General features: G+C 66.8%; 2 protein-coding genes across 3 annotated transcripts; one reads left to right on the top strand and one right to left on the bottom strand.

Annotated features, from left to right (window-relative positions):
• Positions 1–718: 718 nt before the first annotated feature.
• On the bottom strand, positions 719–13,191 carry RNF41 (ring finger protein 41). The gene is made up of 7 exons (XM_084499918.1): positions 13,050–13,191; positions 11,491–11,672; positions 4,279–4,391; positions 3,091–3,362; positions 2,155–2,290; positions 1,759–1,862; positions 719–1,264 (listed from the first exon to the last, which is right to left on the bottom strand). Exons 3-7 carry the CDS (start codon positions 4,366–4,368, stop codon positions 913–915), a joined length of 954 nt encoding a protein of 317 aa, XP_084356044.1. The 5' UTR covers positions 4,369–4,391; positions 11,491–11,672; positions 13,050–13,191; the 3' UTR covers positions 719–912.
• Positions 13,192–13,310: 119 nt separating this feature from the next.
• NABP2 (nucleic acid binding protein 2) lies at positions 13,311–15,641 on the top strand. 2 transcript variants are annotated; one of them, XM_084499916.1, is made up of 7 exons: positions 13,311–13,423; positions 14,171–14,265; positions 14,350–14,488; positions 14,581–14,652; positions 14,750–14,831; positions 14,980–15,046; positions 15,162–15,641. In XM_084499916.1, the coding sequence occupies exons 2-7, from the start codon at positions 14,187–14,189 to the stop codon at positions 15,332–15,334; spliced, it is 612 nt and encodes a 203-aa protein (XP_084356042.1). In that variant the 5' UTR covers positions 13,311–13,423; positions 14,171–14,186; the 3' UTR covers positions 15,335–15,641. The 2 variants fall into 2 exon arrangements, with proteins under 2 accessions (XP_084356042.1, XP_084356043.1); XM_084499917.1 differs by lacking the exon at positions 13,311–13,423 and adding an exon at positions 13,519–13,646.
• Positions 15,642–15,763: the final 122 nt, after the last annotated feature.

The raw sequence follows: 15,763 nt of genomic DNA, 5'->3' as shown, positions 1-15,763 counted from the left end.
AATTCCCAACAAGTAAACGAAACCAGGGGCTGAGGGGCCCGTCCGCGGTACTTCAAAAATGAAATAGGAGGGGGTTGGGGGGGTGGGGGGGGGGATACAAACAAGAAAAGGGCGAGAAGTACAAAAAAAAATACAGAACCACAATCACGAGTGTCCGCAAACACCAGCAACAGCGGAGGAAGCCGAGCTGAGCACCCATGGGTGGGGGCAGCGAGAGGGTGGGAGCCCCCCCGGGTGCCAGGGGGCTGCGGGATCACGGGGGGGCCAGGCTGGAGGAGAGCTGGAAGGGCAGGGCCCGGGGGGGCTGTGGGGGGCATGGGGGCAGCTCAGTCCATGCCCGGGGCAGGTTCTCCCCCCTCTGCCCCTCTCCCCGCCAGATTTGCCCCCCAGGTACGGCGTGGTCGGGGGGGGGCAGGAGGCCAGGCCAGCAGCACAGCAACAGGGACACTTCTGAGCACGGAGGAAAAAATGCGGAGAGGGAGATGAAGCCCGAGGAGGATCGAGGCAGCGGCTACGTGAGAGCTGCCGCCGTCCACAGCACCACAGCCACGGCACACGGAGCCAGGGGGGCAGTGTTCCCACCCCGGGGGGGGGCAGCAGTTATTTGGGGGAGGTTGCTCCTTCTCTCTTCCCCCCGAGAGCCACGGAATGGGGAACGCTGATCTGCAAGGGGCAAAGACGGATGGGCTGCACGGTGTGGTCGCTGCTGGGCCAAGTGTTTAAGTAGCATTTACCAGGGGCGTTTAATCATTTCGGCTGGGGAGCAAGAGGGTGGAGGGAGCGGTGCCCTAACAAACCGCGTCTGTGAGCGGGGGACCCCAGCGGCTGGGACCCGCTGCCCCCCAGTCTCTGCCTCGCCACCTTCCCCCTCCTCTCCCTCAGCAGCACGGAGCGTTTCTCTTCCCGAGTCCTTCAGATTTCCTCCACTCCGTGGGCGAAGATCATCACCAGTCCCGGCTCCAGCACCATGTCCTCGCCCATGTGCTGGTTCTCGCAGGCCATCACCACCACGGCCTGCTTGCCGGGGATGCGCTTGGCCACATAGTTCTCGTAGTAGCGCCGGTTCATCTGGCGCGTCTCCAGCGTGGCCAGGCCCTGCGGCCAGTTCCGCTCGTGGGCGTTCTCGATCAGCTCGTTGATGATGGACGTGGGGCAGCCGCTCTCCACCAGCGAGCGCTTGATGACAGCCTGCAGCACGGCATCCGGCGTGGAGATCATGCCGCCCCACCGCGTCACCCGGGCGGGCTGCAGGGAGTTCACCCACCTGGGGACAGACGTGGGGACAAAGCGTCAGCACCGCCGAAACCGAGGAGCTGCTCTGGCCCCGCTCTGCTCCGCCCTCAGGAGCTGGGTGGAGGGGGGTTGCCAGCTCCAATTCCCTCCGTTCTCACCCCAAAACGGGAGCCAGCTGCGGCATTCAGCTTTGTCGAGCCCTTTCTCCCTCCCAGGAGGGAGGGGAAGGACGGCTCAGATAAGGAGTTGCTTCCTCCTGCCTTTCTCAGAAGGAGGAAGGAATCTGGCAGCTTCCTGCTCCTGGACAGGATGCAGGTGGCAGAATAAAAAAGGTCAGGACCCGATTGTGCAAACAGCTCCTGCGCCGCTCCCCGGCACAAACACCCCAAAACTGCCCCTCGCCTCTGCGATGGGAAGGCACACGAAGAGTTTTCTTCTCTCACAGCTCCTTGGCCCCAGTGGGCCTCCCCTCCCCTGGCTGAGTCACAGCCAGCCCCCACCCGAGCCGCGGGAAGCAGCACTTACTCCAGGATTTCGTTGTATTCGATGGTCTCCTCCAGGTTCTGCAGGTTGGGGTTGACGCTGCGGATGGCTCGCATGTAGGCCTTGAGCAGCTGGATGTCCCGCTTCTGCGAGGGGAAGAACACGGCGGGGGTTGGGGCAGGCATCAGCGCTGCAGCTGGGGTCAGGAGAGCAGAGCCCAGCACTGCAGGGGGTTAAACTCGCCCCTGCCCCTCGGCTCAGCTCCCTCCCCGCAGCTGGAGGCTCTCAGTGTGCACGCTGTGCACAAGCTGCTTGTGGTGGCACAAAATCACTTGTGGTGCACAAACTGCTGCCCACGTGGCTGAGCCTGACCCTTCCCGGGGGGACACGAGCACTTGGGTCCCACCACGGGGTCGTCCTCAGCCCCCTCGGACCCACCTGCTCCGCCAGCTGGTGCTTGTGCTCTGCTGAGGTCTTCTCCAGCTCAGCGATCCTCGTCTGCTGCTGCTGCACCACGGACCTCAAATGCTTGATGCAGTTGTGGTTCGGCAGCTCATCTTTGGGCATTTCCAAGCTGCAGGGCGTTACAGAAAGGTGGAGGCCCCACATTAGGGAAAGTTACGCACCAGAGCACTTGGCACAAGCACGTCAACAACTTCCAGAACAAATCCGTCTCTGCAGACTTGCCAAGAGGCCCAGGAAGCCCGGGCAGGCAGGTTTAGGAGGGGAGGACCCCGGGAACAAACCTCCACCAGCCCAGCAGGCAGTGGGACTGCTCTCTCAGGTGATTGGGGTTTGGCAGCCATGGGCCTGACCCTGTCCAACTCCATCCTAGGAGATCCGATCGTCTCCGAGCCAGGAGCCAGCCACCACCCAGCTGGGTGCTTACAGCACGGGAGTGGGAAGGGTATCGGCACCGGGAGCACAGGGCAGAGCAGCCACCCACTGCTCCCAGATCTCAGAGACTCGTAGGAGGGAGCAGAGCTGATGCTGGAGCTTGTCCCGGGCTGGAAAGGCCCTGGGCAGGTTTACAAAGGCTCCAGCACCCAGTTTCCAGAAGCCAACCAACACCCGAGCCCCGGCGACAAGCCGAAGAGCTGAGGACTTTGAACCAGATTTAAAAGGAAACGGGTTTGGCTCAAAATCCTTCTGCAGTGCCTCGGCCTTCGCAGCCCTGCTGCCCCCAGGGCTCAGTGAGCACAGAGCAAAGGGGTGCGAAGAGCAGACCCAGGCTCCGTAACCATTTTTCCTTTTCCTTTCCTTTTCCCAAGGCTGTCACCGTCACTCTGCCCTTTCCCTGTCCTCCTGCACGGGCCATACGGAGGGAAGAGACCGCAGCACCGCGCCGCACCAGCACCTCGAGGCCATCCTCACCCGCATCCCTGCTCGCAAGTCACCGGGCGCTTTGGATTGTGCTCGCAGTCGTTGAGGTGAGACATCAGGTTGTCGAGCCGCACCACGGCCGTGCAGCCGAAAACAGCGTTGTCACAAGTGATCTGCAGCTTCGAGAGCATGTTCCGCATGATCCGCGGGACGGGGCGGAGGTGGGCGACCGTCACCACGCTGCGGTCCACGGGGCACGTCTGCTGCTGGGAGAACCACTGGGTGATGCAGGCATTGCAGAAGGCGTGCTCGCAGTGAGGAGCCTGCCGGGAGAGGAGCAGAGGAGAGCCCCGCGTCACTCAGACCTGGAGAAACGGGGGGCAGAGCCCAGGAATTTGCTGCCTTCAAGGCTGCTCAGGAGCGAGTCCTGAGCCCAGCTACAGAGGCAGCCCCTGCACAGCTCCAGGAGGCCGGTGCCCAACCGAGAGGCTGCTCGGTGTGTGTGAGAAAAGCCTGGGAACAGGGAGATTTAGGCAGCACGTTCTCAAAAGAAGATTTAAATAAATCTGGTTAAGCCAGGACTTTCCCTCCTGCGCGCCGGCCTGTGATCGTGTTCACATGCTGACACTCTTTTTTTTTTTTTTTTTTAATTTTTATTTAAATCAAAGCTTGTTCTGACACCACAGATCCCCATGGCTGGAAGGTGCCAGCACCACTTCAGCTCCGACAGGTCGCGGCTCTGCGCGCTCCAGCCCATGGGCACAGCTCGAGCCTCGCCACGCAGCCCTCGGCCTCGCCGGGATCCCCGCGGGGCAGCCCTGCACGAGTCACAGCTTCTGCGATTTGGGTCATTAGTGAGTCACGAAGCTGCAGCAAGCACGAGTTTCAGATCAGATTAGTCCTATTTGAATCCTTTTTATTTCTAATGAGGCTGGATTCATGCAGAGGGTGCCAAGCTGCTCGACACGGCCACGGCTCTGCTGCTGCAGGAACGCCTCTGGCAGAAAACGGAGCCTGAAGGGCAGGGCAGGGCCTGGGGCACTGAGTCCACGCAGAAGCTTTTGGCCCCGCTGCTGCTTCCTTACCCGTGCCGTTACCAGGACAGCGAAGGACCCACGGAGCTCAGCAGACGCTGTGCGTGGTGCCGTCCGTGTGTGTGTGGATCGAGACTTCCAGAAGCCTGGGGCTGCAATCGGAGGCTTTTCAGCAGCCACTGTCCGTGCTGAGATGTACACCTACCTGAACTGGCTCCTCCAGGACCCCGCTGCAGATGGGGCATATAAGGTCTTCATCAACATCCCCCTGGAACCGTGCTACATCATACCCCATTGCTCATCACCGACGCCAGAACCCTGCAGGGGGAGGAAGAATACGAGGGGTTAGGAGCTCACAACGTGCCCAAATCCCTGCCTTCTCCACCCAGTGCCGCAGACCTGGGCATGGCAGGAGCCCCCAGCCCCGTTGTGCTGCGCTGAACGCCCGTTCTGACGCACTGCTGGGGCTACATCTCCCCCCACACCTTACTTCTGAGCCCGCTGCAGCTTTCCTGCTGCTTGTGCTTCGTTTTGCACAGCCCTGCTCGGTGCGCAGAGGGGAAGGCAGCACCGAGGCAGCACGGGGACAGCCCTGAAAGCTGGGCACGGCGCTGGGCTGTCCCGGGTGGCAGAGGAACCGTGGGGACGGGGGCACTGCTGGCACCCGGCTGCCTGGTGACCTCGGCTGGGAGCCCCCCGCCCCACCACAGAGCTGTTGGGGGCACGCAGCAATGGGACCAGCAATGGGAGCAGCCCCACAGCCCCATCCCGGCCCCACAGCCCCATCCTGGCCCTGTTCTTTGCCCCCTCGTGCTGCCACGGAGCGACCTTGAGCTCTGCCCCACACACCGGCAGTTACGGCTCCTCTGCAGCTCGTCCCCAGGGCCCCACAGCTCCCCTCCCTCCCCTCCCGTCCCACCGACATCAAAGGCGGCAGAAAACGGTCGCGGCCACGCAGAGCCACAGCTCCACGTCCCCACCCCACCACAAAGGAGCCGCCAGCCAGGTGCACGGGGGGGACCGAGGAGGCTCCGAGGCTCTGCAGCCACCACGGCAGCGCCGCCGGCAGGAGCTCAGCGCGCTGGGGACCCCACCAGACCCCAGCCGAGGGGCTCAGGCGATGCCACGGCCCTGGGGAGCTGCTGGGGGACTGGAAGAGGGAGGACACGAAAAGGGGGGGGCACAGGTAATGGTCAGCCCTTGGGACCCCCCCCAGACATAAGGCGACAGAGCGGGGGCTTTAATCACCTCGCAGGGAGTCGGGGAGGCAGGTGAATTACCCCCCCCAGGGAAGTCAGCCCCGCTCGTGAGGGATTTTGCCCTTCCCCAGAGCGAGCACAGACAAAAGGCTCCTTTGAGAGGCTGGGGTGGGGAAGCCCCGGGGCAGTTTGCAGATAACAGGATCAACGGCTGCGGGCGGGAGGGAGAGCGGGTCCCCGAGGAGAGGATCGGCTGCTCCCCAACCTTCCCACGCCCCTGGGGGGGTGGATGCTGCTCCCCCCAGGAAAGGAGGGACCCAAATTCCTCTCCTCTCTTGGCGAGCTGCTCGCACTGCTCATCCCAGCGCCTCCGACACCTCCACGTGGGGTCAGAACCAAGTGGAAGGGCAGGTGGATGTGGAGGGCCCAGCACAGCTCCCCGCTGAGCCACTGCACCCCACAACCTGCTGCCCCCCACCCCCCCACCACCACCCATGGGGGGGGGACCACACAGTGCAGCTGGGGCTGCTCCACAGAACCCCAAATTTTAGGGATTGGAAGGGACCTTGGAGAACCCAGCCCAATCCCCCTGCTGGAGCAGGAACACCGGGATCAGGTCACACAGAAACACGTCCGGGGGGGTTGGGATGTCTGCAGAACCCCCGGGCAGCCCGTCCCCTGCTCTGCCACCCCCACCGTGAACAAGTTTTGTCCCACATTTAGGTGGAACCTCAGGGCACAGCACAGGGGGAGGAGAAGCAGCCAACCCCCCCCGATGGAGAGCCTCCAGCCCCTGCAGCTCAGCGCTCCACGCTCCGGGGTCACCACGGCTCTGAACCCTACGGAGCTCCACGAGGGGCCGTGCAGGGTCCAGGTGCCCACGGGGAGCTGCACGAGACCCTCACCAGCACGGCCACCACCGGCCCCAAGCATCCTCAGGGCCGTGCTTTCTTCAGCTCCAGCCTCCAGGCCTCTGATGCCCAGCCTGAGAAAGCTGGGCAGGATGCGGCCGCCTTCACATCCACTCGGGAAGAGGAGCAGAGGGCGAAACGCGGCCTCCTGAGATCCAGCCCTGCCATCTGCCAGACAGAAGCCCCAGCAAACCTTCCTCCAGCACGACGTCGGCACCTGCCCCAGCCTGGGAGCCTCCGAATTCTTCTCGTGCCTTGCCCCAGCGCTCCCCCTCCTGTGGGCTCGGCAAGGAGCGCAGGAGAGCTGGAAGCGTCGGCAAGGCTCGAGCAAGGAGGAGCTGGAAGCCCGGGCTCCTCCTGCTAGACCCAGAGGTGAGGCAGGGACCTGACCCCGGGCCATGGACTCATCCTTCCCGGGCTCAGCAACCTGCAGGACGGCCCCGGAGAAGGCAGCGGGTGGCTACCACCATGAGCAAGCCCGGCTTGCGCGGAGCTGCTCAGCACGAAGGATGATTCACGGGCTGCAGGGACCAGCACAAGGAGCTTCGGCACCGCTCCGCGAAGGGCCAACGCCAGGCCATGGAGCCAGAGCTCCTGCAGCACGGCCAAAACAAGACACGGCAGAGGAGTTGGCTGGGAAGCCAGACGAGCCCACCCTGAGAGCAAGGCGGTGACAGGCTGCTGCCTGTGATCACACCTGGCTGCAGATCGAGCTCCTGCCCTCGCCAAACGCGCGGCTCCTCGACCCCGGCACCAGCGGCCTCCCCGGGGCTGGGCAGGGAGCAGAGGCTGGGGACAGGACAGGGCTTTGGCCCGAATTACAGCAAAAGGCAGGGACCTTCCCCACGTCCCCCGCTGTCAGTCTGCCTCCTCAGCTCACCCCCTGCCCTGGGGGCTTCCCGTTCCGCACGCTGCCCAGCTCAGAGACCGACGGGATCAGAGAGGAGATCAACAAGTCAGAAGGACTCTGGTGTTCCTCACAGGTCCTTCAGGGCCCGCTCCTTCCCTTGAGGGAGGAAGAGGAGATGAAGAAGGCAGCTGGAAGGACCTGTGCTGCTCTGTCCCCCCCCGACACAGGGAAATGGGGGGGCTGCAGGGCAAGGCAGGCGTCGCCAATCCCCTGCTGTGGGTACAGGGCACCCATCCCCTCCAACCGTGGGGGGTTGGAGGCTGAGGAGGGAAGCCTGGGAAAGGCCAGCGCTGGCCAGAATCCCTCAAGAAAGGAAAAGCAAACAAAGGGCATGGGCCTCGATTTGCCCGTGCTGGGGGTCCCCAGCGCCCCTTTTCTTAGTGCCCCCCCCCAGCACATCACGGCCGCCAGGCACCATGGCAGCTCCGCAGCCGCGATTGCTCGCGAGAAACCTGTTCCGTGAGCAGCGTTTCCATCGCCCTTCCCAACCCCATCGGCTTCGGGAGCCAAAAGAAATCAAATGAGAACCAGAGAGCGAAGGGGAGGGGCAGGGAGGGGGAGAAAAGAGCCCAAGGATGGGGGGGGGGGGGGGGGGGCAGCTCCGTGGAGACACCGCTCCGGCGATCGTCCCGGCGCCGTGGGTGTCCCGGGGACCACCTGGGGTCCTCCCGGTCTCCCTGCCGCGAGGAAGCGCCGCGCATCCCCCGGGGGCTGTGGGGGTCCTGAGGCGGCCTTGCTGACACTGGGGGGTCTCCGAGGTGGGCTGGGAAGGTTCCAGAAAGCTTCAGGGAGGCAACGAAAGCAGCAGCTGGCTGCCAGCCCCCGCGGCTGCGGCTGGTGAGGGCGGCTCCTGCCCCCCGCTCACAGCACGGAGCGAGGCTGGGACGCTGCTGGTGGCACGGGGGAAGACCTGGGACATGGGGGCAGTGCGGGGGCTGCCCCGTCTGCTCCTGGCAGGGGGCTCCCGGCCCCAGCAGCTCCCTCATTGCCCGCTTTATGGCTGGGAGATGCAGGCTGGGGCAGGCACCGTCCTGGCACCAAAACAGGGCGCAGAGCCCAGTGGCAGAGGCACCGTCCCGTGCTCAGCACCGGTGACCCCGGGGAGGGAACTCAGCGGGCGCGGGGCCGGGTTTGTGGCACTGCCCCGACTGCGCCTCCACATCTCCGCAGCTCCCCCTTTTGTTTGTGTTTGGCTTGCCTGCACGGCTTCGTGGTTATCCCAGGAATTTCTGCCATCTACGAGCCACAAACTTACAAAATAAAATAAAATAAAATAAAACAAACGCTGGCAGAGAGGAGAGCGCACGGCTCTGCGGCCAGGGCAGCACCTGCCCGACCTGAGACCCCCAACAGGAGCCACCCGCTCTGCCTGCACGCCACGCGTGTAATTAACCTCCCGCTAATGACAGCGCAGAGCCCCTAATTGCTGCCGCAGCCGGCTCCCGGGGCACGTGCAGCTTGGGGCAACTCACGCCCCGCACGCAGGAATCCTCCGGTCCCCAAAGCTCCGTGTGGGGGACGAGGGAACGGCCACGGACAGAGCAGGAGTTGGGTGTGATTGATTTACACAACGCTAACGAGCGCCCCGATTCTCGCTTCCTAATCCTTCCGAGGATTATCCCCGCGCTTCCAGGGAATCACCAGGCTCGTGCAGGAACTCCGCGCTTCCCCGGCCTTCAGCAGGACCAGAACCTCGCTGCAGCACCCACACCTGGAGCAATCCACGTCCCCCGGGCCTGGAGCTTCTCACCCGTGGAGGTGTTCCCTTTGTCCGTGCAGGCGTTCCTTCGAAGCGTTTTATCCGCTCAGCAGAGGTTGCAGCGAGGGCTGGCTGCGATCCACGCGGGTTCAGTGCCTGCTGTTGTGATTCGAGAGGCCACAGGCGAAGCACACAGCGAGTAATGACTAACGTTTTTAATTAAAAGCCAAAAGCGTCGAGAGCACCAATCTCAGAGCTCTTTCCATAAAGATTTCTCCTCCTGCGTGGCTCTTCTCTGACACTGGTTTGTGTCCAAAGAGAAAAACATCCCAAAGGAAAACAAATCTGAGAAAAATATCCCTTCTTCCCCAAAATAAAGGAAGCTTTTGCCCAAATGCACACAGACAAACGAGATCAGAAGGGAGCGGGTCCAACCATCCTCCTCGGCTGTCTGAGAGCAGGAAAGCGCCTCGGCTGCCAGGCCCTGCCCCAAGATCCCACCTTGGGGTCGTGTTTTGTAGCTGGTGGAAGGACGGGGAGGTGCTGAGGGGCTCCTGATGCTCAGTCCCTACTGAACTGGGGCCACGCATACCCCGCAGAATCTCCTGATCCTGGCCAGCAGCACGGTGCTGGAGCACCCACAAAAAAAAATAACATGAAACGACCCAAAAAGCAAAGCCAGCTGGCAGCGCCTGCGAGCCGGGACCCTGCAAACCCAAAGCCACATCCAGAGAGAAGGAAAGCAGGAGGAAAACCTTTGGGAAGCAGCAGCCAGGGGCGCTCTGTCGGGGAGGCATCATCCGCACCCCCCGGGTCAGGCTCACCCATAAAACCAGCACCCAGCACCCAGCTGGTTTTATGGGGCCGGACGCAGCACCGAGGTGCCAGTGACCCGGCTGATCCTGCCAGCCCTGCAGCCCTGTAAAACACACCGGGAATCAGTGAGACTGTGCCTCAGAGCAGGCAGCTGGCTGAACCACTGCCACGGCTTCGAGAAGAAACCCCCTGTTACTTCAGGAACATCCAGGCCCTGCCTCCCACCCCGCTCCTGCTGCCTCCCTTCCCTCCTTCCCTCCCAGCCTGACTGAGCCCAGCCACGGCTCAGGAACCGGAGGCACCGCGCTGCCCCTCATGGGATCCCCAAGGGGCAGAAAGAGCAGGCAAAAACCCACGGGGAATGCCAGGAGAGCACCCAGAGCTCAGCACCTCGCTGTGTCGGGAAGGAAGGAGCCCTCGTGGCACATCTCCCCTGAGCCCTTCAGCAGGACGGGAGGGAGACCCGCGCCCCACCTCACTGCCCGGCAGGAGGAAGGGATGCACACAGGATGCGTGCAGACAGATCTCGGGCTTTGCTCCTCCTGCTGTGAGCTCTGAACGCCCTCCCCACTTCCCCACACGTCCCCTGGCCCGAGCTGCCTGCGACAGCAGCTCCTCCCTGCCGGCAGCCGGGGCAGGAGCCGCGCCAGGTCCCGAGGCTCGGGGTACAGCTCCTGCTGGAGGCTGCTCGCGCCACCAGCCGCCCTGGCACAGCCGGCTCTCCCCCGCTGTCGCTGGAGCTCTGACACATCCTGCAAACCCCACAGGTCACCGAGGAATGCGGCGCGGCTCGCTGCTGCAGCCCACGGCGTGTCTCCAGGCCAGAGGAAGAAGTCACCTCCGAAATCCCGGAGGCAGGAGCCCAACGTGCGCTGCGAGGCCCCACGCCTGCCTCCCGTCAGCAGGGGCGGCCGCCACCGCGAGCAGGACCCTGCGACCCCCAGACGTGGGGCAGCCACAGTGGGCTTCCCTTCGCCGGAGGGGTGGAAGGAGCCACGTGCTAACAGCGGGGACCTGACGCTTCGCTCTGAAGCGTTTGGATGCGAGAGGTCTCCTCACAGCTGGGGAACAACCCCACTTCGCAGCAGAACAGCGAGGACTCCTGCTGCCCCTCAGGAGCCCCCCAGGAGCCCCGGTGCCCCACGAGCTGGCCCCGCACCAAGCCCAGAGGAGGCCGGGAGCACCGAGCGGCGCGGGGCTCGCTTCCACCTGGAGCTGAGCAACTTTTGGAGGCCACTTTGCATCGCCTCCGGCTCCCTGCCAGCCTTCGCGATGCCTCCGCGCGCTCCGGGTCCTCCGGGAGGTTTTGTTAACGAAGCGCCTTCCCTGCGAGTCCCGGGGAAGCTGCCTCTGCGGAGGGCACGCTGGAAATTCCAGTGTCTGCCCGGCTCCTTGGGGAGCACCGCGTGAAAGCAGGGCTGCAGAGATCAGGCAGGGGCAGTTCTTTAAGCCAGTTTGGCAGGACTCTCGGAAACCTGTTATCCTCTGGAATTTAAGGAAGATCTTGCCGTTTCCCCGCAGACAAAGGCTCCTTAACGGCCTCAGAGCTCGAGGCGAGCCCTTTGAGCCTGCTCAAACCCTCGCACGGCCGGGATCTCGAAGCGGTGACCGGGTGAAGGCGCCAGAGCAGCGGCCGAGCAGCCTCCAGGCACGCAGACCCAGCGAGGCCTCTCTCGATACCAGAGCCGAAGCTTTCCAACGATCGAGACTCGAGCGATACCCACGGAGGGCAGCCCAAAGCCCTGCCCAGGAGGCGCCGTGCCATAAAAGCACCGACAGGACACCGACCGCTCACGTGCCTGAGGCTCCACGTGCACGGGGAGAAACTCGGCGCCCGCGCAAGGGGAGCAGAAAAGTGGGTGAAAAGCCACCCGATTTTTACCTTCCGCGGCAGAATTCCTCCCTAAGCAGTAAAGAGGCAGGGCCGGGGCTGGGTTACTCTTTGCAGGGAGCTGCTCCCAGTGGCCCATCTTTTCCCCTTCCTCCTCGTACAGCTCAAGCTGTCATTCTTCGAGGGCCAAGAGTCGCTGCCGCAGAGGAGTCACGAGGCCACGCGGGACGGATCTGGTCACGGGGAGAAAAAAAAAAAGAGAGAGGAAGGAGAAATGAGCAGGGTGAGAACAACGGGAAGGCTGCGCCCCTGCCTCCCAGCTCCGAGGCCCTCTCCCTCTGCGAGGGCCGGGCCTTTGGCCGCACAAAGGGACCGTTCCCCACGATGGGAAACCTGCGTTCCCAAAACACCTCTGCAACACTCCTACAATAACCCTAAAGCTCTGCAGAAACGATGAAAAGCCCGCACCACGACCCCGTGTGCCTCGGGCCGAGTCATGGATCCCCTCGAGAGGGTCGGGGAGGGCGCCCTGAGGGATTTCTCCCCCCTCTGCCCCCCTTTGTTTCACGGGGGAAGCCCGGGAGCCCCGATGGGGCCGGGAGCCCTCGCTCGTGGCTGCGAGCTGAGCGCCGCCACCGCCTCCCCGTGGCACCGCGCCGCGGAAATTCCAGCCCTGGGCCAAAACGCCGCTCGCCTCGGCCCCGAATGGAAGGGGATGGGGCTGGGGGGGGGGAGGCAGCCCGCGGGGCCGCCCCGTCCGCGGGCAGGGAGGGGAACGGCTGCCCGGGAGGTAGAGGCTCTGCTCTGCCCTTACGCAACGCCGCTAAAAATAACTCCCCAAATGCCACCTTCGCATCTCCTGACACAAATCCAAGGTTTTTTGGTTTTTTTGTGTGTGTTTTTTTTTTTTTTCGCACAACTCGCTGCTGCCAGCGGTGCGAGGGCTGGCGGCGGAGCTGGGGCTGGGGGAGCTGAGCAGCCCCCCCGGCAGCTCCCGGTGCCGTAGGGAGCGCGGTGCCCGGTGCTGGGCCTTTCCGCGGGCTGTGCTCAGCGGGGACCCGGCCACGAACGGGGAGGCCCCGGGGCTCACGGGGATGCCGGCCCCAAAGTCGCCGGTGTCCCCCGGCCCTCAGCCCGGCCCCAACACCCCCGTTCCTCCCCCCGTCCCCGTCCCTGCACCCGTTCCCCCCTCCCATCCCCCCACCGGCACCCGGTCCCGGCACCCCCGCACCCCATCCATCCCCGCAGCCCGGTGCCGGTTCCCGTTTGCCTCCGTGCATCCCGTTACCGGCACCCCCCCCCCTCACCCTCCCCACCCCCCACCCCCCCCGCTCCCCGGCCGTTCCCCTCCCCCCCCGTTCCCTGCCCCCTCCCCCCCCGTTCCGCGGAGCCCCCCGGCCGCTCCCCGCCGCCCTTTGTCCGCCCCGAGCCCCGGAACCCCCCCGGGAGCCGCGGGGCCCCCGCACCGGGAGGAGGCCGCGAAGCGATCGCAGCCCCCGGGTAGGCCCCGGCCTCGCTCCCGGCCCCCCCCCCGCGGCACAACCGGGCCCCGGAGCCCGCCCGGTGCCGGTACCGGGGCCTCGCCCCCCCCCCCCGCACCCCCCACGTACCGCCCGCACCGGGCCGGCTCCGGGACGCCGCGGGCTCGGGCCCGGCCGCGGCCGCCGCCTCCTGCCCCCGCCCGGCCCCGCCGCGCTGCGCCGCGGCCCCCGCCCCGCCGGAAGCGCCCGCCCCGCCGGAAGCGACGCTCTGGGAGCCCGGGGCCCGGAACTCGGTGGTCGGGGCGGCCCCCGCGGGTGGGAGGGGCGGGGGGAAGGCGGGGAGGGGGCGGGGTTTGCGGCGTCGCCCCGCCCTCAGTCCCGCCCTCTCCGCCTCGCCATTCGCTGTCCTCGCGGGACGTCCCCCGCCTCCCGCGCGCTGATTGGCTGCCGCCGGTGGCGGCCGCTCACTTCCGGGAATGCCCGCGGCGGCGGCGCTCGGGCAGGTCGGCGGCCGGCGGGGGCGGGGGCGGGGCGCGAGCGCCCCCCGGCGGCGGGGCGGGGGGGGGAGAGGCGGGAGGGGGGGGGGCGGGGCCGGGTCCCATCCCGGCAGCGCCGCCCCGGGGGGGGCCCGGTCCCGGTTACGGCGCCCGAGGGGCCCCGGGGTCCCGCTGCTGCTCCCGGTGCCCCCCCCGTGGCCGCGGGGCCGGCCCCACCGCCCCATCCCCGGTACCCCCCCGGTGCCCCCGGTTCCCCCCCTCACCCCGCTGCCGCCCCCCCGGTGCCCCGTGCCCATCCCCGGTGCCCCCCCCATCCTCCCGCACCCCCCCCGGCCCCATCCCCGGTACCCCCCAGCCCCCCGGTGCCCTCCCCACGGCCCCATCCCCGGTGCCGCCCCCTCGGTGTCCCCCCCCCGCCCTCCCGGTGCCCCCCTCGCCCCCCTGCCCCATCCCGACGTCCCCATCCCCGGTGCCACCTCCCCGGTGCCCCCCCTCGCCCCACTGCGGCCCCCCCGGTGCCCCGTCCCCATCTCCGGTGCCCCCCCAACCTCCCAGTTCCCCCCCCTACCCCCGGTGCCCCCCCCCGGTGTTCCCAATCCGGTGCCCCCCGGTGCCTCCCCCCCTCCCGTCCCCATCCCCGGTGCCCCCCTGTCCCCCCGGTGCCTCCCCCATTTACCCCCTCCCGGTCCATGGCCCCCCCATCCCCGGTGCCCCCCCCCGGTGCCCCCCCCGGTGACTCCCCCGTCCCCGCAGGGCCCCCGCCGGCACCATGAGCGCCGAGACGTTCGTGAAGGACATCAAACCGGGGCTGAAGAACCTCAACCTCATCTTCATCGTGCTGGAGACAGGTGGGGGCAGGGGTGGATACAGACCAGGGACCCCCCCGTACCCCCCAGGGGACCCCCCCCGCAAACTGACGGTGCCCCCCCCAGGCCGGGTGACGAAGACGAAGGACGGGCACGAGGTGCGGACGTGTAAGGTGGCCGACAAGACCGGCAGCATCAACATCTCGGTGTGGGACGACGTCGGGAACCTCATCCAGCCCGGGGACATCATCCGCCTCACCAAGGGGTACGGGACGGGGTTGGGGGGGGGCTGGGGGGGGTCCTGTCTGTGACCCCCCCCCCCCCATAAACACACCCCTCACGGCCCCGTCCCCGCAGCTACGCCTCGGTGTTCAAGGGCTGCCTGACGCTGTACACGGGGCGCGGCGGCGACCTGCAGAAGATCGGAGAGTAAGGAGGGGATTTGGGGGGTGGGGGGGTGGTTGGGGAGCTGGGGGGTCATGGGGGGGTTGCGGGGGTCCCACCGCCCCCCCCCCCGTGCCCGCAGGTTCTGCATGGTGTACTCCGAGGTGCCCAACTTCAGCGAGCCCAACCCCGAGTACGTGGCGCAGCAGTCGCAGAGCAAAGGCGTGAGTTGGGCTCGGGGATTTTGGGGAGGGGGGCAGGGGTGTTTGGGGGGGCTGGGGATGTTTGGGGGGGGGCAGAGATGTTTGGGGGGACCACCCCCAGCCTGGCCGCCCCCCAGGCTCCAGCACAGCCCCGTCTCCATCCCCGCAGGCCCAGAACGAGAGCTCCAGTCCGGCCGCCGCGCAGAGCAGCCAGGGCCCCCCCGCCGCACCCCCAGGTAGGGCAGCACAGCTCCCCCGGGGGTGCACCCCCCTGGCCATCAGCACCCCCCAATTCCCTCCCCACCTCCCCAATTCCCTTCCCACCCCCCAACCTCCGTGCTCTGCTTCCAGCCCCCGACAGCCAGAACGGGAACGGGCTGAGCCCGGGGGGCCCCGCGCACCCCCCCAGCGCCCCCGCGCACCCCCCCAGCGGCCGCATCACCCGCAGCCAGCCCGGACACCCCGGCACCGCCAGCGGCCCCGTCAGCAACGGCAAAGAGACGCGCAGGAGCGGCAAGAGATAACGGGCCCGGACCCCCCCAGCCCCCCACCCGTGGGCCCTGACGTGGGTCCCGGCCCCCCCAAGCTCCTGCCCCCCACCGGGGGCTCCCAGCCTCCGGTAGCCACTGGAGCGAGGACGCGGCCGCCCCCGCTCACCGGGGGACCCCTGCCCCGGGCTGGCCACGTGCAGAGTCCTGGGCACGAGGGGCTGAGCCGCTGGGCTCCCGCCCGCAGCCCCCGGGGGGGGGCACGGCCCTGCGCCCCCCCGCACCCGGCTGCCCCCCGTCTGGGGGCTCTGCTGGGGGCGTTAATAAAGGTGGAGCTCACGCCCGCGCCTCGCCTGCTCCCTGCCCGCGACGCCCACCCTGTGTGGGGGGGGGGCAGGCACCCGTTCGGGCCCTCCCCCCCCGCGGCCCCTCCCGGGGCTGGTTCTGTGCAGCGCCCGGTGACCG

The sequence above is a fragment of the Aythya ferina genome, assembly GCF_964211825.1.
Source record: "Aythya ferina genome assembly, chromosome: 28".
Lineage (NCBI taxonomy): Eukaryota > Metazoa > Chordata > Aves > Anseriformes > Anatidae > Aythya > Aythya ferina.
This window is presented reverse-complemented; position numbering and strand designations above follow the sequence as displayed.

Coding starts and splice junctions, on each gene's coding strand:
- NABP2 (XM_084499916.1), top strand. CDS start 14,187: ATGAGCGCCGAGACGTTCGTGAAGGACATCAAACCGGGGCTGAAGAAC. Junction 14,266..14,349: donor CTTCATCGTGCTGGAGACAG/GTGGGGGCAGGG, acceptor TGCCCCCCCCAG/GCCGGGTGACGAAGACGAAG. Junction 14,653..14,749: donor GACCTGCAGAAGATCGGAGA/GTAAGGAGGGGA, acceptor CCGTGCCCGCAG/GTTCTGCATGGTGTACTCCG.
- RNF41 (XM_084499918.1), bottom strand. CDS start 4,368: ATGGGGTATGATGTAGCACGGTTCCAGGGGGATGTTGATGAAGACCTT. Junction 3,363..4,278: donor TCCTGGAGGAGCCAGTTCAG/GTAGGTGTACAT, acceptor CTCTCCCGGCAG/GCTCCTCACTGCGAGCACGC. Junction 2,291..3,090: donor ACTTGCGAGCAGGGATGCGG/GTGAGGATGGCC, acceptor AACGCCCTGCAG/CTTGGAAATGCCCAAAGATG.